The 20,670-nt window shown below is 53.3% G+C and overlaps 1 protein-coding gene and 2 non-coding genes across 17 annotated transcripts in view; all 3 read right to left on the reverse strand.

Moving 5' to 3' along the window:
• Trpm2 (transient receptor potential cation channel subfamily M member 2) overlaps window positions 1-20,670 on the reverse strand; it is a 60,008-nt gene that overhangs the window by 2,186 nt on the left and 37,152 nt on the right. For 13 of the 15 annotated variants that reach the window (XM_074072514.1, XM_074072515.1, XM_074072527.1 and 10 more), the window contains exons 18-31: window positions 20,443-20,561; window positions 19,866-19,998; window positions 19,247-19,418; window positions 16,870-17,053; window positions 14,544-14,725; window positions 14,154-14,286; window positions 10,191-10,278; window positions 8,951-9,038; window positions 8,090-8,247; window positions 7,015-7,091; window positions 6,666-6,767; window positions 3,225-3,311; window positions 2,127-2,232; window positions 801-938 (exon numbers count right to left, since the gene is read on the reverse strand). In XM_074072514.1, the coding sequence (XP_073928615.1) occupies window positions 801-938; window positions 2,127-2,232; window positions 3,225-3,311; window positions 6,666-6,767; window positions 7,015-7,091; window positions 8,090-8,247; window positions 8,951-9,038; window positions 10,191-10,278; window positions 14,154-14,286; window positions 14,544-14,725; window positions 16,870-17,053; window positions 19,247-19,418; window positions 19,866-19,998; window positions 20,443-20,561 (1,767 nt within the window). Of the gene's footprint in view, window positions 1-800; window positions 939-2,126; window positions 2,233-3,224; window positions 3,312-6,665; window positions 6,768-7,014; window positions 7,092-8,089; window positions 8,248-8,950; window positions 9,039-10,190; window positions 10,279-14,153; window positions 14,287-14,543; window positions 14,726-16,869; window positions 17,054-19,246; window positions 19,419-19,865; window positions 19,999-20,442; window positions 20,562-20,670 lie in introns of those variants that run through there. The other 2 variants (XM_074072518.1, XR_012447822.1) reach the window with 2 other exon arrangements.
• LOC141423705 (Z6 small nucleolar RNA) lies at window positions 899-939 on the reverse strand. Its single transcript, XR_012448529.1, has one exon. It is a non-coding gene; the product is annotated as a Z6 small nucleolar RNA (small nucleolar RNA).
• LOC141423706 (Z6 small nucleolar RNA) lies at window positions 2,120-2,173 on the reverse strand. Its single transcript, XR_012448530.1, has one exon. It is a non-coding gene; the product is annotated as a Z6 small nucleolar RNA (small nucleolar RNA).

Genomic DNA, 20,670 nt, shown 5'->3' on the forward strand with positions numbered 1-20,670 from the left:
AGATCGCTGTAGCCAGGCTGGGGGAGGGTCACAGGCTGCAGCTAAGGGGTGTAGGGGTTTGTGGGGGAGTGTAGGGGTTTGGAGGGGGGATTGGGACTAGATGGTATTGGTGACTGCACACTGCAAGTGTGCTAGGTGCCACGGAATTGTTCACTTTAAAAAGGTTGGTCTTATGTTATATGAATTTAACATAGGTTAAAAAATATATATATATATATATATATATATGTATATCTAGAAGGTCTGGTGGAGGGGCTCAAGTAGTAGAGTGGCAGCCTAGTAAGCATGAGGCTCTGAGTTCAAACCCCAGTACTGCCAAAATAAATAAATAAATAAAATAATTTTTAAAGATTACTTTTAAATAGTAAGGAAAGATGGCAGTGTGTCCTGAGACACTGTGCAGGTGAAGTTACAAAATTCCTGGGTTTGCAGATCAAGACTGTCAACGGTCAGCATCTTAAATATGCACTAGAGGGTCATCCACATAAGTCACAGGACCACGGGACGTGCAGTGCACATAGTGTCCTGAAAACAGTGAGGTGAGTTTGCAAACCTGGACCTAAAAATAGGAGCGTCACAGATCGCGAGAAAAAGTAAGTTATAGAAAACGCTCCACACGGCCCCTTTCTGTTAGACGTGAGCACATGACTGTGTGGAGAGAGAGTAGAGGGGTGGAAGCAGGACCCGGTCACCCCTCTGTCATCCCAACATTCTGCAGCCTCAGAACCATGTGTTGTCCAGAGGCCAGTACCCCAGAGATCTCAGGTAAGCAGTAGAACTGGGCTTACCAGTGGGCTTACCAGAACCTCTGTGGGCTCTACCTCCATGGGCCCTACCTCTGTGCCCTGCATCAACAGGTTTTCAAAGGCTGCCCAGAACTCTTGCCGGAGGACCTGCTTCAGCTTCCGTGGCAGCATATCCCCTGGCTCCCGGGATCCCTGAGCAGAGAAGGGGCAAAGGCCAGTCAGCCAGTCATCCATGCCAGATCCCACTTTGGGGCCCATCTCTACTGGCCACCTGCCCAGTGTGGGCATCCAGCCAGCCCAAGGGCAGCCAAAAGTGGGCAAGTGTCTGACAGTCCAGTCATCCCTGAGCTGGAGTGACACTGCCCAGAACCTACTGTCTGCGTCAGCATCCTGGGGCCCTGGCAGCCTGAGCAGGGTGTGTCATGCTAAGGGACAGCTGCTGTAACCCCAAGTACTGGCCTGGAACGCAGCCTCCCACCACTGTAACTGAAATCTCTCACCATCCTGGCTAGCTGGGCAGCAGGCAGGCAGCTGTTCTGTTTACTGGCATGGACTGGGGCCCCATCTTGGCCTGAATGATCAGCCACTCAGAAAGGCCAGGTGCTATAGCCAAGCCCTTGGCCCTGCAATCCACCTTTCAGTCTGACCACCTTGGGTGGCATCGCCATCCTGTGCCACTTTGGTGACATGTGCCACCCACAGAAGCAGCAGCTGGACCATAGGGATAGAGCTGGGGTCAGAGGAACACAGTGACTTCTTGCTGAGTTGGAGTGAATCACTGAGTCTCAAAGATCAGGGCAGACGCTGTGTGCCATGACTAGGGCCTGGCTGGAATTGGATTCCTGGCAGGAAGAAGCTCTCTGACCCCGCTATAAGGAGGGCCTGAGAGTGGGACAGGACACTCTGGTAGGAAACAGGAGTGATTCAGAGCCCCCTTGGACTCTGAACCTGTGTTAGGCCCCCAGCAGACCACAAGGTTTCTTGGCCCCCGGCCAGGCTTTCAGCCCTGCAACCAGCCAGTGCCCTGAGCTGACATCCTAGCCACTGGGTAATTCTGTCCTGTGTCTAGGGCTCAGCTCAGGTCCCTGGTAAGGAAGGGCAGGTTCATGTCTGGGACATGCCCACTTTGCACAGAGCTCTGCAAGGGGCCCTGGTTCAGCCACCAGCAGAATCCCAGTCTGGGACACAGCAGGTACTCAATTAGTGCTTATACACCAAGGAGAGTCTGAACCTCAGCTGCAAATTGAGGGAGCAATAGGAAGGCCATCCACGGACACAATACAGTGTCCACTCACCTAGCACAGAGTCCACTCACCCAGACAAGATGGGGGCTGGGACTGTCCCTGCCATGAATGTGAGTCCTGTCACCACCCCACTTACTCCTGGCAAGGCCCAGTGCTCCGAGCTGGGGTGCTTCAGCACCAGCACCTCCAACATCTTCTTGATGCTCTTCCTGCAGATGGCCCCATCCTGATTCCTCCGCCACCTGCACAGGGGTCCAGCTTACACCCGCACGGTGCCAAGAGGCCATCCCACCCTTCCTGTGCCAAGTAGCAGTCAAGGGCTGGCCTTGCCTGGGGGCAGCGTCAGGCACACTGCCAGCTCACCCTGACCCTGTCTTTTAAGGATCCAGTCCCAGGGAAAGAGTGGAAACAGTAGCCACTTAGGGATGGTCCCTCCCCAGCTCCAGAAATGGCTGGAAGGACTAGAGAGGCTCAGAGGTGCTGGGCATCCAATGGCAAATTTTTTCTCAGAAGCGTTTCCACACTTATCCCAGTTTTTATTATCTTTTGACTATGCTGAATATGATTGCTTCATAATCAAATCAAGTTATGCAATCGAATGGAGATTTTTTTCAGCAAAGGCACACGTGCTCTTTGACACAGCTGTCCAGCTGCACAACTCACTGGAAATGCCAGAGTGAAGCCAGCACGGTATTGGGCCCTGTGCGGCCTGAGCTGGGGGCCCCAGGGGCTTCCTCATGGACGCAGTGGGTTGGCACCTGGCCCAGAGGGCAGCCTGGGTCTCAGGGTGGTGAGCTTAGAAGAGCACAAAGGTGTGAGCCCCTTGAGGGTGGGTCCGTGTGGCTGTGCCTACGTGACATGGATGTGAAGTGTGTGTGAGTGTGGGTGTGTGTTAGCGAACAGTGGGATTGTATGTATTTTCATTTTTTTACTTTTTTGTGGTTTCTGCAACTGTAGTAGGGGCCGGGACCCCAAGGTAAATGAGGGCAGCCTCCAGGGAGAGGCAGATGGGTACCTTCTCCAAGACGGGTAGAGCACAGCTCTGTTTCAAAGTGTGTCTGTGTCTGTGTCTGTCCACAGACTCTTCCCCACACACACCCCAGACTGTACCAAATACAGAAGCCATCTCCGAGGCCCTCCAGGGTACATGGGGTGTATCTGGGAAGCCCCTCCCATGAATACATGGGCAACCTCCTCCCTGAGGTACAGATGTCTGGCCAGGAGTGGGGCTTACCTGGTAATCACAGGGTGCAGGGTGTGGTTAGGTCCAAACCACCTGAGGCTCCCGCGTCCACGCAGCCCTGTGCGGCCCATGGGGTTCCTGGGGTACAGAGGGGTTGGCTCAGCCCACCACCCGCCTGAAAGAATCAGGACGGGGCAGGGGTGGGGTGGGGAGAGCAACAGAGCAGGGACACTGACAAGCAGGGCCGGCTCACAGCAATGACAGCAGGACAGCTAGACAGCTCCACCCAGACCTGCCCTGGCTGGGAGGAGAGAAGATCCCTTGGGTGAGGCCAGGGAGAGGCTAGTGTGGGGCCACTTGGCAAGGAGAGGCATCACCTTGGGAGTCCAAGTCCAGCCCCACTGTGGCTGGTGAGGTAGTAAAATGGCCGCCCCTTCTCCACAAAGTGCAGATCATCTCATCGCTGGGGACTGCCCTTGTCTGTGTCCAAAGGCCCTGGGCACACAATAGTGACCTCCCCTAGCAGCCTAACAACAGGGCAGCCAGAAGCAGCATGGGGTGCAGAGCCAAATGTTCAGAGACCCTGAATCTAGATGTTGTGGCTACAGAAGATAGATCCCCACCCTTGGAGTCAGCCTGGAGGGACCAGGCCATGGACACACAGGCTTGTCCTGTTCTGAGAGCACCCCGTCTCCAGAGCACAGGGTGCTGACCATGGCAGCTGAGGAGCCCCAGGTGCCTCCCCCTGAGCAGGGACCCTCTCCTCACACACCTAGGTCCTATTCTAAGTAAGTTCTAGCACAGTGCTTCACATGAGTCCAGAATTAAACAGGAGAAGACACACACCTGAGCTGCCACAGGACAGGTGAGACCTTCACGTCCAACACCCAGCCCAGCCCTCTGTGCCTTCCGCACCCAGACCCTAGGCCTGCAGCAGACTAATCCCGCCCCTTGTTTTCCTTCACCTTTCCTCAACCTGGCAAAAACTGCCTGTGAACCCAGCTCTGCCTCTCTGAGCAGGTCACCCAACAGTTCCCAGCGGCCTGCTGTGTCACAGTCTGCCTCCCCTCCCTTCCTCTCTCTCAGCTGAGGTCCCCACATGTTCCCACCACACCTTCTGGCTTGGTTCCCAGCCTGAGACTGCTGGAGATACCAGATCACTTGGGGAGTGTCCTTGAAGCAGCCAAAGGAACCCCAGTCCCTTCCTCTTCCTCTCTTTTGCTTCCCAGCCACAAAGTGACCAGTCATACTCCATGCACACAGTCCACCACGACATGCAGACTCCCTACAGGCCCCAAAACCACAGGGCCATCTGGCCATGGCTAAAATCTTGCAAACCAGGGGTCACAATGCACCTTTGGTCTTAATGAGTGGATGGTCTCACAGATTTGACAAACAACCACAATACCCTCCTCCCACCCTTAAACAGCCTCCAGCTGCATCAAAGGCTCAAGTGATGAAGTTTTTTAATTTATTAGAAGGAAATACGAAAGTATACCCTCGAGGATGGTGTAGAAAACATAAAGCCTCACTGAACAAACTGCAAAGTTTGTCTGTGTGATTGCAGCTTAGAATCAGTGAGCTTCCAAACTCTGGACTGCAGATAAACAGCTGTCGCCAACACCAAGACACCGTTTATACGGACAGGACTGATAAGGCATGCAATCAACATAGTGTCCACTATGGCTACGCTTATGCTAAGACATGATGACGTCTAGAGCAGCACGCTGGGGTCCCCACTTTTGGGTGTAACCAATCAGCAGAGGACTAAGTGACATCAGAGGCACCTGCTGAGGGCACAGCAGAGTGTGCTCTCCAACATCCTCTGATGCTCACAAGCAATGTATGCTAGCATCAAGGGACTCTCTCCTGCATGGCCTCTCCTTGCCAGAGGGACTCTCTCTCCCAAGTAAGAGAGGCCCTGCCACCATGTGACAACTCTCCCGGACTGAGGGACTGAACTCCCGGTAGTCTCAGCCCAATAACCTGACAGCTGGGAGGGGCCCCCCTGTGGGGCGCTGGCTCTGCCTGCCAATACTCTCAGCCCTAACGAACTGACTGCTTGGTGGGGTTCCCTCCGTGGAGCACAAGCCTTGCCTGCTGTGGTGTCCTGCGAGGTGACCGACTGCATGCAGTGATTCCCTCTTGGACCTTGTAAGCGTTCATTTGAATAAGTGCTGTTGCATTGACACAAGTGTCTGTGTGGTCTCTGAGGGACATTGCTGAGGTTTCATAACCTCTACCCTAAGTCTGCCTTGGGCCATACCCAGTAGAGATGCTCACGGGTTCAGGACATCACTAACTCTCCCTAGAGGGGAGAAGGACAAAGTCCTGTTCAAGACAGTTGGTATGGTTTGAAGATGGTAAGTCCCCTCCAAAACCCATGTTGAAGTTTAATCTCCATTATGAGACAGGGATGGGAGCAGGTGGGACCCATAAGCGGCCTTAGAGATTTGCCCTCAGGAACGATCTTCTCATGTGATGAATGGATATCCTGACAGGGCGTCTGCGATAAAAGCCAGCTTAGCCAGACCTCTCTCACACTCCCTGTCCTTGTCTTGTGATGTCCCACACTGCCTGAGGCCTCTGCCAGCAAGAAGGCATCAACAGATGCCAGCCCTTGACCTTGAACCAGAACCATGAGCCAAAATCAACCTCTTTTCTTGATAACCAAGTCAGCCTGCAGCGTTTTATCATGAGCAACACAAATCCGACTATCACTGATTTCATAGCATCCTAGAAAGTCCTTCCTGACTCACCTTCCTGTTTCTGCATGATGTGTGCAAGGAGGAACTTGTGCCCTGTCCCCACAGCAGGGCACCTGCTCTCTTTCACCACTCATCCCACAACCAGACACACCTTTCTAAGCAGCAAGCTATACGGTGTGTCCTATCCAGTGTGGCCTCATCACCAGAGACCTGGTCATGGTCTCTGCTTCGTGTCCACCTGTCCCCTGCCTCCACCGTTCATAAGCTCAGGCTCCAGGAACAGTGACCCACTTCCTGTTCCAGGACATTCTCCAAGAAGCCTGCCACTGCCTCCCTCTTCATTCAGGCCCCTGGGCTCCCCTTGCTGCCCACATCCCAGACTGGCACATGGCTGGTGTTCACAGGTCACCTGGCATCTTCGTGCTAGGTTTCTCACTGGTACCTGGGTGAAGTGCCCATCTTAGATGGGTCAAGGTCACCATCCCTTCCACGTAGGCCCACCGGCCACCCGCCCCGAGGGCAGGGCACTGTCCTCACATGAGACACATGGTTCTCACTTTTCCACCGACAAGGTCAGTCCCCAAGGGTCATCAGGGGCAGATCCACCACCTCCCCCAGGTGCCTTCTCAGGTGGGATGCAGTGTGGTCCCAAGCGGGGAGGCCAAGGAATGGCTGCAAGTTGAGGTTTCCTTTCCCTCGAAAGATATCCATTTTGCCCAGAGAGAAACTCACTTCCAGAAGCAAAGCTCAAAGGCCAGGCCAAGGGGAGGGAAGGCACACTCACAGGGGGAGTCCATCCTGGACCTCATAGACCCCATGAAAGCTGCGGCGGTCTGTCAGTCCATCCAGGATGTTGTAATGGGTCTTCGTCAGCGGTTCTGGAGTGCTGGGAGCAAAGGAGGGGACATGTCCTATGAGAGGGAGGTGGAAGCAGAGCAGATAGGCAGGAGGACATGCACTTGGCCTCGTACCAATGGCTCACAGTGACCACAGGCCTCAGCCTGGAGAGGAGCCCCTGGCCACAAGCTGCATCCATTCTCCGGGAGAAGCTGTGCCCACAGGCCTCTCCCTGGACCTGCCCCCAGGTAGATTCCAGGTCCCCTTGTGAGGACGTGCTGGGGAGGGTCACTCACTCTCCCACAGGGTCCATGAGTACGACATCCTTCCTCTCTGCCGTGTGGAAGGGGGGGTCGTAGATCAGAAACTCCACCTGCAGCAGGGTGGTGAGTGGGTGTCCTCAGTGTCAACCCTAGTGCAGGCTGGACCTGAGCAGTTCACAGCCAAGGCCACGGCCCAGCCAGGCCTGAAATCTCCCCACGGTGCATGGGCAGCTCCAAGCTGGGTGGAGCTGAGGAAAGGATGCCACCCAGCTACGCAGGCTGGACATCCAACACAGGGGACCAGCCCTGGCCTGTCTGCTGACCAGGATGGCTGCCTGAGCAGGGGGAGTCTTCCCAGATAGGGACAGGCTAGATGGGACCCTTGAGGCAAGAAGGATTCCATGCAACAGAGAATGGGGAGAAGGGAGCAGCAGCCTGGAATGTTCCAGAAAGTCCAAGAGAAGGAGGGCAGGGGTTAGCCTTGCCCAATACCACTATGCACTTTTTTTTTTTTTTCTTTTTGGTGGTACTGGGGATTGAACTCAGGGTCTTAACCTTGAGCCGTTCCACCAGCCCTTTTTCGTGATGGGTTTTTTCGAGACAGGATCTCACAGAACTGTTTTTCCAGGCTGGCTTTGAACCGTGATCCTCCCGATCTCTGCCTCCTGAGTAGCTAGGATTACAGGCGTGAGCCACCAGCACCTGACCCACTCTGCATTTTTTTGTCTCTTTCTCTCTCCTTCATGCCTGGCACTCAGAAAGCAGGTAGTGGATGCTCACTGGAGACAGAGGGGTTTAGGACAAGGGGAGATGTAGGAGGTGACAAGAACAGGATGGCTGAGACAGATGACAAGTCACAGAAGCAACACTGGGCCACGAGCCCTGTGTGGGGTCAGAGTGCTCGCCAGGCTCCCTTTGCCCCTACAGTTTGGCTCATGTGACTCAACCTCTGGGTGCCTCAAAAAAGGACCATGAGACACTGAGCCCCGGGAGGCTGCAGCAGGTGGGGGCCGTGATGATTACTGGAGGGGTAGGGGGCAAGACCTCTTCCTCCCCCCCACAGCCTAGCTTCCTCTGCCCTGGGCACACAGGTGGGGCAGGCACTCACCTCCCAGGGCACCTTCTCGTTGGGCACGGGGAAACGCGTGACAGGGGAGGTGGGGTAGAGGAGGTGCCGGGCATTCACGTGGTAGCCATCGCCCGGCTCCTCCACCTTCCTCCTGGCACCCAACTCGGCATCTGTCTCATCACAGGCCTTTTGGGGTGCTGAGAACAGACGCACAAGACACGGTGCAAAGTTGAGCTCGGGCTCAGGCACCTGCCTATAGGACAGAGGCTCCCTTCTGGTCCCTCATCCTGGTGGTTTCTATCTCCAGGGCCTAAATAGCCGAGCAGGCAAACACCAACCCCAAATGGGTACCCTTCCCTTGGGGAGGACAGAGACAGAGTCAGGGCAGTGTCCCCTGCAGGCACATGTAGAGAGCTCAGTAATTAGCTTATTTCACAGGCTGCTACAAAGGCCTAGCCAAGTAATGGGGACAAGTTTGCCCTCTGGGGACCAGCCACATCCAAGGAAGGCCACTCTGTCTGTTTCTCAGCCAGCTGAAAATGTAGGAAAACGGACATTGTCTCATTGTCAATGTGATGCCCTGACATCTGGCGCTGCCCACTCCTCCCTCACTCCACCCCCACTTTGTAGTGACATGTTTAGGAGGAGGCCAGGGGTAGCAGGCCACGATGCTTCTCTGGGAGTCCAGCAACCTGGTCAAGTCAGGAGTACAGGCTGAGTCTGGGCACTTGCAGGGGTGGGACTGGCTCAGCTCCCATGGGGGCGGACAGGCTCATACAGAGAAGCAGCTAAAGCCTTCTTTCACCAAGACCCCTGTAGCTGCCTCTTCTATCAGCCCCCGCCAGACTCAAAAACACACAGGATGGTGGAAATCAGGGGCTGGTATAGCCACTCACTCACCCAGAGTGGGCATGCCTGCCTCTGAGCCAAAGCCACTGTCCTTCAGGGTTGTCACAATCCAGTGCAAAGCTTTGGCTGTCTGGGCCACCTGGAAGGCATGTCCCAAGAAAGATTTGGTTGGCACCTGCTGTCCACGTATCATGTACCCTCTTGTCCCTCCCCACCCAGATGGTGAGGCTGGTAGCTTGGTGGGGTGGCCTTGGTCCCAGGTGACCAAGCACCCCGGCTTCCCTTCCTCCAACTCTCAGCATTCTGTGCCCTTTGAAAGTTAAAAGCAAGCCTGGTCCCCAGCTCCCCTGGCAGCTTCCAAACCACCAGGCCACTAGAGGGAGCCCTCTGCTTCCCTTAGAGGGTTGGCTGCTGACCCCAGCAGGGTTTGACAGTGCCACCTGCTATGAGACACAATGATCACGGGGACTGGACACTGAGACAACTGGACAAACCAGAACCATGGGGGTGGGAGGTGTGCCATGAAATGAAGACGCCCACTTGGTTTGGTTACCCTGCCCCAAGGAACTTCTCCAGAGACCAACGTGCACAGGGGTTACTGGCAGCTGTCTGTGTCTAATATGGCCTGGGAAAATGGCTCAGTAGGCATTGCACCTATGTCAGGGGACATCAACGAGACAAAGGTCCTACAGAGGACCACTGAGAGAGGGCAGCCTGCACGGACCCTGGGCATGGTTGGTGGATCTGGCTGATGGTGGACGCCCACCAGCATGGGCCAAGCTGGAGGGGGAACAGCAATGGGAAACTAGGAAGGGGTCTTGCACTGGCCATCTGGGCTGTTGTGGGCAGCGGGGCCATGGCTGGAAGCACTGGTCCTGGGGCCTACCGGTGGGCACAGAAGCTGAAGAATGCTCAGTGTCCAGTGGACCAGGGGACAAGGCGGACCATGCCCCTCAATGGTGAGGACAAGAGCACAGGTGGGACTCTTTCAATGTCCTTGAGGCCCACAGCACTGCCTGTCACATTTAAGAAGAGTCCCGAGGCAGCAGCTGTTTCAGAGGCAGCCTCCAAGGAGGCCAGGAGCAGGGAAGGAGCAGTTTGCTCCTCAGGACCACACAGGAACATGATTCTCACATGAAGGCAGCACAAAGCTCAGCTGCAAACATGGAATTTTCTAGAGGATAAAGAAGGTGCCACTTGCACTAGGAATGACTTCCCTCAGCTCCCCAACCCCTTCTCTGGATGACACCACACTGCAGAGAGACCCACCAGTCCCCAGCCTCCAACCTACCTGCTCCTCCAGAGAGGCCAGTCTCTGCTCCATGGAGCCCGACCTCTTCACACGGTCCATGTCCAACAGGTCCACCATGGCATCCACTCTGAAAGAGGACACGACTGAGCCAGGCTTTGGGGGCCCTGGCATGTCACTTGCAGACAGCCCTACAGATCCAGCAGCCTAGGCTCTGCAGTCTGTCAGCTTTCATTCCAGTCTTCTTCCTCTTAACTTGAAAATATTTCTAACATACATTTCCGTGACAGAATGAAACTGCCTAGTGTCCCAAAGGGGAAGGTGCCCCCACAGATAGATGACCTGGCTCATGTGGCTGGCCTGACAGTCCATCAGAGGGGCTGGGGGAGAAGAGTGAACAGCCCTGAGCCAGCTCACCTTGATTTGCCCGCAGGCTGCCAGGCCACATGCTCTGAACCCTGTCACTAATGACAAAGCTTCTCTGGGAAAAGCTGGATTGCTGTATTTATGTTTTGGGGGGCTCTGAGGAAGGGTATAGGGGAGAATAGTGTTGTTTTTTGGGAATGTTTGGCCCTACTTTGCTGAAATGGGCATTTCTCCTCACCTTGGGCTGCTGTGTTTATAGCTAAAACAACTCTGTGGCCAACACCCATCCAGAGCTTCATCTGATTTTACCCAGGGTTCCTTTCCTTTCTTTAATCTACAGAGGTTATATTCTGTAAGTATATTCCTTTGGGATGAAGTGAGAGACCATTTTCATAACCAATAAACGTTACTGCGGATGTGACCCACTTTAAACAGTCATCAGGGGAAGGGAAGGAAATTATTTCACTGAGGGCCTGGGAGTTTACTTCCCACGCAAGACATTGCTTAATCCCACAAAAGCCACGCCGGTGCCCCCGCCTTGTTTTCCCAGGCAGCCTGTGCAATTATTGGCACATCTTTGAGCCCCTGTGATTCAATCACTGTGAGACGTGGGAAGTGTCTAGATTTGCAGACAGAGCTTGTCAGAGATCCCCCTCCAGCTCTGTTCTGTGGACAAAGAGCTGGACCAGCCATGAACTCTTGGTCCCTCAAGAAAAGGTGACTAGCCAGGGCCTGGTGCCCTGAGTTTTGCAAGATCTCGTGGCCTAAAGCACACAGATTGTTGTTAAATACTGCTAGATATGTAAACCAGAGCTTCTAAAATGTGAGTGATATTTTGGCACTCAATTACCCTTCCCACTAAAACATTTTCTAGGAACCATCTTGGTAAAATTATATCTTAAACTTCAGCCTCAGGAAATTATTGGAGGAGCCTGGCTTCCTCTGAGCGCCAGGCTGTAACTGGGCATCAGGTCAATTCTGTGCATCCTGCAGCCTCAAGAAACCTGGGGTGAGGGAGCTGAGTGGGCTTTTGGGGCTGATTTCTTTGAGGCCAGCCTAGTTCCTTTAAGCAGAGCACTGCTAAGTTGCTGGCATTCAAATCCAGGCTGCACTGTTCACCAGCAGCGAGCCCTAGGCTACCTAAGTCTCTCCCCTTCCTGGGTTCCCTGTATCCTTGATGGTAAAGATGGAGTAAACACTACCCCCAAGAGGGTTGAACAAGAGGATGCAGGGGAAGTGCTCAGCCCACAGCAAGCCCTTAATAGTGTAGCCATCAAAACCCTCATGCTGACTGTACTGGTCATCAGCTGTACTGAGTACAGCTCTGGGGATCATCCAGGTGGTGGAGCATCCTGACGTGCAGAGGCCCCTTTCAGAAGCACCTGGGCCCTGAGCACGACCACTATTCAACGTCAAATGACACTAGACAAAGCCATTGAGACCATTCTTGGCCAGAACAGGTCACAGGAAGTGCTCCTGTGTTTTCTGGACCTCAGGTACCTCTTCTTTAACTCATGCTCAGAGTAGAATGTCAGGGATAAGCAGGCCTAGAGACCACCTGCCCAGCCTAATGTGAGCCTGCCAGACAGGGAACCAGCAGCAGCTACAGAACTGCACAGAATTTACTGAATGTCTCCCAGACTCTGGGTCTAAGATTCCCCACGATTCTATGGGGAACCTGTGGGATTCTGTACTTGCCTTCATGACTCTCACATCTCCATGGAGGGAGCAAATGGACATTAATCCAATCCACCAATCAACAAACCCACCAACCAATAAGCTTACCAACAAACCCACCAACCAACAAATCTACCAACAAATCCCACAAAACAAACTCACCAACCAACCAACAAACCTACCGATAAACTAACCAGTCAGCCCACCAACGAACCCCCAACAAGTCAACCAGCTAACCTTCAGAATTTTAAAAAGGTAGGCTTTAGGAACAAGGTAGATGAAGGCAGGGAAGATCCTGTACTGAAGGAGCACCTGAGTAAAGGGAGGCAGCAAGTCCTGCCCCTCTCTGAGAGAAGACTCTCCCAAGCAGAGAGCACGCAAGGGCTACACTGGATGTCACTGTGCCCAGAACCAAACAGGGCATCTGTGTTTAGCTCTCCCAGAATAGGAGGCCAAAGTGGCTTTGACATCAGCTAGCTCATCCAGATCCTTCCTATTGTTGCCGCCACCATCACTGTCACCATTACCACTATCAACATCATCATCATCATCACCATCGCCATCACCATCCCCAACATCATCACCTCCACCATCAATAACCATCACCTCCACCATCCCCAACATCACCTCCACCATCATTAACCATCACCACCACCATCTCCAACATCATCACCTCCACCATCAATAACCATCACCTCCACCATCCCCAACATCACCTCCACCATCATTAACCATCACCTCCACCATCCCCAACATCACCTCCACCATCATTAACCATCACCACCACCATCTCCAACATCATCACCTCCACCATCCCCAACATCATCGCCACCACCATCCCCAACATCATCACCTCCACCATCATTACTATGATCCCCGTCATTATCTCCATCACCACCATCATCACCACCACCACCATCATCACCACATCACAATCATACTTCATGGGTTTGTTTGTTTGTTTGTTTGTTTGTTTTTGGCAGTAATGGGGCTTGAACTCAGGCCCTCACGCTCAATAAGCAGGTGCTCTACCACTTGAGTCACTGTGCCAACCCTTCATCATCACAATCACTGTCACCATCACCACCAGGCATCGCCACCCTTGCTGCCATTATCACCATCTCTCCTCACCATCTTTGCCACCTCTTTCTGTCACCTACAGGAACCTCACCTTAACTAAGTGTCACTGTGTCCCCTTCCTCCCCCCCCCCCACTTGATGAGGAGCCTGGGACCAGACACAGCCAGAGCTTGGTTGCAGTGAGACACACTGACAATGGGACCTATGGCCAGATCTTCATGCTGCTTGCTGCTGGGCAGTCAAGCCCTGCTGTCACCTACCAGGGCTGAGGGTCTGGGGGTAGAGAGATCTTTCCCCAACACTGACCTCGCACCCTGGAAAGAAGCAGGCAGGGAGAATTTAAAGTGCTGATATGACTGGAGCTCTGAGAATGGGCTTGAAGGTCCCAAGAAGCTAAAACAAGACCATGCACTAAAGTTCACAGGAAAGCCACCCTCAGAACAATCCTGAGCTCTGCAGTATGCATCCTCCCCCACCTCCTCCAAGCTGGCTCCTGTGGGGACCAGCCTTTCCTCCCACTCACTAAGGCTCCCCCAGCAGCCTCCAGCCTACCCTGTGCACCTGAGGGACCCAATGGGTCAGCTGTGGGACACGGGCCTGTGGAACTGCAGGGGACCATGGTGATAATAATGGTGATGATGACAGTGACAATGGAAAGGACCTCAATGAGCTAGCTGATGGTCAAAGTCCCTCTACCTCCCATTCTGGATGACCCAAGCACAAATGCCTTGTTTGCTAGAGTCTGGGCACAGTGACATCCAGTTTTCCCTCCCAAGGGAAAAGCCTGGGCCTCCTCAGGTGGGACTGCACTTATGGTGCCTGTGGAGACACAGGGCATGGCCCAGAGGTTCCCCTCCCCCCTAGGGCTGTGGGGCCTCCATACTTCTCACTAATGTCTTGAATCTTCTGCTCCGGCCGCTGGTGGTGCTGGTACTGCTGGTTCTGCAGGTAGTTCTCCTTCAGGTAGATCTCCCAGGACAGGAGGGCTGCCTCCTCATTCTTCTCCAGCTTGTTCTCTGTTGGGTGGGACAGGGTCAGCAGGGATCTGAACTCCTCCTGATACCCTGAGCCCCCCAGGCCCTGCAGGAGGGGTCCTGCCCCTCACCCGAGTCCAGGGGCTTCTGGGCTCACATAAGTGGGAGATCAGCATCCTGAGTGGTTACTGTGCTTGCTGAGCATCCAAGGTTCTAGAAGGAGCTGTGCACCCACCCTACATCCCCATCTGCATCCCAGGATAGCCAGGACCACAATCCAGGACAAGGAAGGGGCTCACTGAGCTGCCTGTGCCGCTTAGCTGGGATCTTCAGGACCACCCTCTTGATCAGGAGCTGCAGATGGCTGAGAAGGATGAAGGGGGGTGGGGCGGGGGGCCGGCCATGGTATTCCTCGATCAGGTCATGGCGCTGAAACTTCCAGATCTGGTCTGTGTGCTCCTGGACCTCCTGGAATGTGTAGCTGGTAGGACACAGAGGGACACATGCATCAGTATGCTTGCAAGAAATGGCTCCCATGGCCAAGTGTCCTGCAGATGCCCCAGGGACAGCAGAAGCAGGCCATTCAGGAGGCAATCCCAGACACAAAGGGTAGACTGCAAGCTTCAGGATTCCAGCATCCTGGGAGCCAAGGTGAGAAAATAGAAAAGTCACATGGATTTTAGATTTTAGAAGCCTTGTCAATGAATGGAAAGTGGACATTTGTGGGTGACAGACTGTCTGGTATTGAACACGGAGGAGCTTATCTGCTGGTCCTGGTGTCTCAGGTGTCTTGTGGATGGGCCCAACAGAGCCGAGGGCACGAGGAAGAGCCTGGTCAGGACTGCTGCACGCAGCCTCACTAGCTGTCCCTGCCTCCAGGGACAGGTCCTGCATGTCACCAGGCCTCCAGACCTCAGTGCCAGCACATGTGGCTCTCAACATTCAGGGCACATTGAAACAAAAGAGGAGCCCAGGACTCAGCTGATGAATAGAGGGAGGAGTCGGACATAACAACTCCAGGAATGGAAGGACTTTCAAAGGTCACTGGTCTGAAGGGTTTTCTGAATGATGGGGACACTGTGGGCAGATTGGGTCCTCCATGGCTGAGCTGTGCACTGTGAGGGCCAAGATTGGGCCACGAAGCCCTTGGAGCTGGCATGGGGCTGCTGGACCTGGTGGACCCCCCCAGCTTCAGTGCTCTCATCCTTTGTAGGCAGCTTCCCTGGGCTTTTTTTCTTTTCTCTTTTTGCTGCCTCTTACATGAGAGCCCCAGTGTTCTGTGTTTCAAAGAACACTGAGCTTGAAACCTGCAGAAGTGTGATGACCCTCACAGCCTGGGCCCACTGGCTACCACAGCTGACCTGACACTTGAGGGAGCTCCTGAGGCCCAAGGTGACAATGTCCACCCAGGGCCAGTGGACAGATATCTATTGTGCTTTTTTGTTTCACAAGCAAAAAGAAAAAAAAAAAAAGCAAATATTCTAAAAGTTCTAATAAGATTAATGTTTCAAAGTACCAAGAATTTTCCAGAGAGAAGAGACAACTACTGGATTAGTGTCCTATGGCTGTAAATCACCACAAATTTAATGTTTTAAAGCAATCGATTTATTCCCTGAGTTCTGGAGGTCACAATTCTCTCCAGGCTGACACGTGGTGCCTCGGGTTGGTTCCTCCTGGAGGCTCGGGAGATGCTTTGTCTCCTTGCGTTTTTCACCTTCAGAAGCACTTGTGTGCTGAGACCTGAGGCCCCACACCTCCAAACTCCACTTCCATCCTCACATCTCTGACGCTCACCCTCATGCCTCCCTCTTATTAGGGCCTAATGTTAAGACTTACCGGGTAATCCAGAATCATCTTTAATCCAGGATCAGGTGAAGATCTAACATTTGCATAGGTCCTTTTGCCTTTCAGGCCCCATCGCCACAGCTCTTCAAATTAGGGTGTGGCCATCTTTGGTGGGTCCCTTTATAGGGACAAGCCACATTCATTCTGTTGGGACCCTCAGTGCTATCCATACACAACTGACAAATGATCAGGAGCTGGGTGGACACAGGAGTGCAAATCTGGCAGAAGACTAGCAAAACATAGAGACATATGGACGGCTAAGCCCTAGCAGTGTGGGAGAGCCACACACCAGCCACACAGAGACAGACCAGACTCCAGGGAAGTGAGCCTAAAAGAAGCCAAGCTTGGTATGGACAGTGGGGGACAGTGGGGGCAGCAGGATCATGCCCATGACGGGGGACACAGGCAGAACTCTCAGGGGCTGTGGGAGGACAGACCTGAGCAGCCAGGGACCACAGTATGGCCCTGGGCACAGTGATGGGCACACTCTACCTGGCCACATGCTTACAGCCACTGAAACAGTGAGAGCCACACTAACAACCCTAATAGGCACCACAGGTGAGCAGGTATGTGTGGCACCATGGTCCCCCAGGAGCAGTGACGGACAGGCCAACATGCTGATTCACATAGCAGTGACTAGGGAGGACTGGCCACCCCCATTTGCCCCAGGATGTCCTGTGCACCTCCATGGGACGGTCACCCTGGGTCCCAGGCTCACGACTGCATCAGCAGCCCCTCCCACCTGTCCCTGCACACGCCAGCCCACACCACGGTGCTCACTTGAACATGGCGATGAGGAGGTTGAGCAGCAGGATGTTGGTGAAGAGCAGGTAGAGGCAGAGAAGGAGGACCGTCAACCACTGGGGGAAAGCAGGCACCTGCCGCGTCTCGTCACTCTCGGGGCACTTGGGCTTGTAGGGGTCCGTGCCGTTGGGGCTGCACTGGTCCATGTTGAAATTCACGCCTGGAGTTGGGAGTGGGGGTGGGCAAGCAGAGACAACAGTGCAGTCATGGGGGCTGTCAGGAAGGGACCCTGGCCATCGGTCACCACTGAGGACCTCCACGGCATGGATGCCAGTACACTGGGGAGCTCGGCTGTCAGCTCAGGCCCAGACACAGCTCGGTACAAGGCACCTGTGTGCACTCAGCAGCTTCCTCAGGCAGGAAGTGGGGCTATGGATGGAAGCCCAGAGCCAGAGCTGCCCCCCAGGCTGGCACGTGTGCACACCCAGGATCCAGCCGTCTCCGCCTGCCCACTTCCCAAGGCCACAGTATATGGGGGACACAGGTCCCAACCTCAGAGAGCTCAATTTGATGGGAATGGATTTAAAAAAAAAAAGATTAACACTGCATGGAAAGAATAAAATACTTGGGAATAAGTGTAATAATAGAAGTGTGAGACCCATAGGCTAAAAATTATTTTAAAAATCAAGATAAAGATCTAAAAAAATGAAAATTCCAGATGTCTATTTTGGAGAAATCAATAAACTGCCCCAAAATTCATGAGGGTTCGAAGTGTCCAGCTAGAGGTCAAAGCAATCTGGAAAGAGGAACAAGCTGGAGTACTCAGTCTTTCCAGATCACCGTGAAGCTGAAATCACCAAGGCAGTGAGGTACTGGTGTGGCTAGACAGACACCCCGATGGAACAGAACTGAAGGTCTAGAAATAAGCTCTTACATTAATGGCCGGTCCAGTTTCACAAAGATGCCGAGAAATTCAACGAGAAAGAAGTCTTGTCAACAAATAACGCTGGAAAAACTGATATCCACATGTAGAAGAATGACCTCCATCTCACACTATGTACAAAAATTAATCTGAACAGGTCAAAGGCCAAAAGAAGGAACTAAAGCTATAAACTCTTAGAAGAAAAATCTGTGGCCTTGGGTTAAACTATGGTCTCTTAGCTATGACACCAAAATCACAATGGTGTTTTTATAAATGATTGATAGGTGCTCTTCATTGAAATTAAAAACTGTGCTTCGAAGAGAGTTTCTCATCAGTGAAAAGACAGCCCGTGTAATGACAGAAAATACTTCCAAATCATTTATGTGATAAGAGCCTGGTATCTTAATGTAACAATTATTACAACTCAATAATAATTTAAAAAATAACATTAACCAGAGAGGGAAGTGGCTAAAGGATAGACATTTCTCCAAAAAAGATATGCAAATGCCCCAGTGAGCCCACGAAAAGATGCTCAAGTCATCAGAGAATGCAAATCAAGGCTGGAATGTAGCTCAGTGGCAAAGCGCTTGCCTAGTAGGTGCAAGGTTCTGGGTTCGATTCCCAGCACTGCAAGAAAAAAATGCAAATCAAAACTGCAATGAAATACCATTTCACACCCACTATGATAGCTATACTAATAATAATTTTAAAAACAGACTAACAATATTACAGAATGTGGAAAAATTGGAACCCTCAGACATTGCCAGAGGGGATGTAAAAGGGTGCAGCCACTGTGGAAAACAGTCTGGTGGTCCCACAAAAAGCTGAACACATGCGTTGAGCTGTGGCTCAAGTAGTAGAGACCAAAGCCCTCAGCTCAAACCCCACACAAAAACTAACAAATGACTGTTCACAGCAACATTACCCATAGTAGCAAAAAAATGTTCAGCATCTTAGGAACAGTAAGTAAGATGTGGTCTTTCCATGCAGTGGAATATTATTTTTTAATAAAAAGAAGGCAGCACTGACACACGCTACAATCCGGATGAACCTTGAAAACATGGTCAGTGAAAGAAGCCAGGTACAAAAGACCCCATGGTGCAAGATCTGACTTCTACAAAACGTCTAGGAAACGCAAATGTGGATCGGCAGAGAATAGACGAGCAGGTGCTTCCAGCTGAGGGATGAGGGGAGCTGTGACTGCTGAGGGGGGTCTTTTGGGGGGTGATGCAAACGCTCTAAAACTAGCTTCTGTGATGTGTGCACTTTGTGCTGCTGACCTTGTGACATGTTGCTTATATTTCAAGGATGCTATTTTTTTAATGCACTCTGCAAACTGCTCTCTCCATCAGAGACAGGGAGTTATTTCTGTCTATTTAATGCTGGGGGCTGTCAGCCGAGCATCCTAGGGGCCTCCCCTTCCCTGTCTCTCTCCCCTCCCTGGCCTCACCCCTCAGACACTCCCAGCCTGGCCCACGTCCCAACTCCTACCATCAATGTAGGCCGGGATCTGCCCAAAGATGGTGAGATATGAGTGGTAGACGACCCCTCGGAAGATCCAGTCCACCCGGTTCTCGTTGTGGATGAGGATGGCCTGCTTTGCCACCCCAAAGGACACCACCCACACGGCCAAGAGGAAGAGGAAGAAGAAGACGTCCTTCATCTGCAGAGAGCAAGACACCAGGACTGCACCCTCTCTGACCCAACACCCTCTTGCCCAGCAGAGTGGGAGACCATCATCTCCCACAGCACGAACACAGGAAGCCAGGGCTCCTGGAGAGCAGTCCTGGGCCTCCCCATAACTTCACAGAGTGTGAGGACGCCCTTGCGGGGTGCTCCCTGAGGTCCAAGAGGGGGTCAGATAACCGTGACCCAAAGAGGAAAGGCCTCCAGCTGAGCAGAGCTCAGGCACCTACTGTGGAGGTCAGAAGGGAACCAGGGAAGGTTCCAGGGAGACGTGACAGACAGGCAAGGGTATGAGGGGCGTTCGGGAGCCCTGAGGCAAGGCAGGGACATAAGATGGGAACCTCCGTTGAGCTCCAGCCCTGGCCTGCCTCACTCACACTGGCCGTGGCCCCAGGTCCATCATGGCTGCCCCTTGTCCTCTTACCATCCGCTTCACGATGATGATCTTGGGCCCCAGCGTCTTGCTGACAGTGAAAATGTGCATCAGCCGGAGACAGAAAATGATGAAGTCCAGAGAGAGGATAACGCGCCCGGGGTACAGTGTCGCCGGGATGAGCCTGGTAGTCGGGCAGGGCAGAGACACAGCCTCAGGTTCTGCTCACCAGGTGGCCTCACAGCTTCCAGAGCCCAGCCCCAACCCAGGCGTGGCCACTGGAGGCACGTAGCCTTGCAGACACTTGCAAGGCTGTCATAGCAGGATGACCCAGAAGGGAGGGGAGCAAAAGGGACATTAGGTATCTGGGAAGCGAGAACAACTGATTATGGTTGGTGGCCCTTGCACGTGGGCAGTGACCCTAAGGTGGACAAGCAGTAGTCACAGTCACACGGATCCTAACCCTGCTCCTTGAACAACCTCAAGGGCAGGCAAGGTCACAGTCGTCACAGCACCCATGGACAGACGACAATCAGGGCTCATTGTCCAGGGTGGCCCCAGCTCCCTACCCCGTCCTGGGACACGGTGCCAAGCAGGGAGAAAGCAGAGGGCATTCCTGGCCACTTACCGGCATGTCAGTCCAGCTATGAAGAGCAGGATGGCACCAACGTCCAGCTTGTTCCAGAAGTCGCTGAAGTACAGAGACGCCATCTTCATCAGCCCACACTCATCAGGGTCGTAGAAGAGCTACTTGAGGAGACAGGCGTCAGGGCGGGCGTCAGGGAGGCTGATGGTCTTATTATCATCAAACCAGCGCCTTTCTCTTGGGGACAGACTTGGGGACTGGGGAGAGGGA

This window comes from Castor canadensis, chromosome 5, assembly GCF_047511655.1.
Source record: "Castor canadensis chromosome 5, mCasCan1.hap1v2, whole genome shotgun sequence".
NCBI lineage: Eukaryota > Metazoa > Chordata > Mammalia > Rodentia > Castoridae > Castor > Castor canadensis.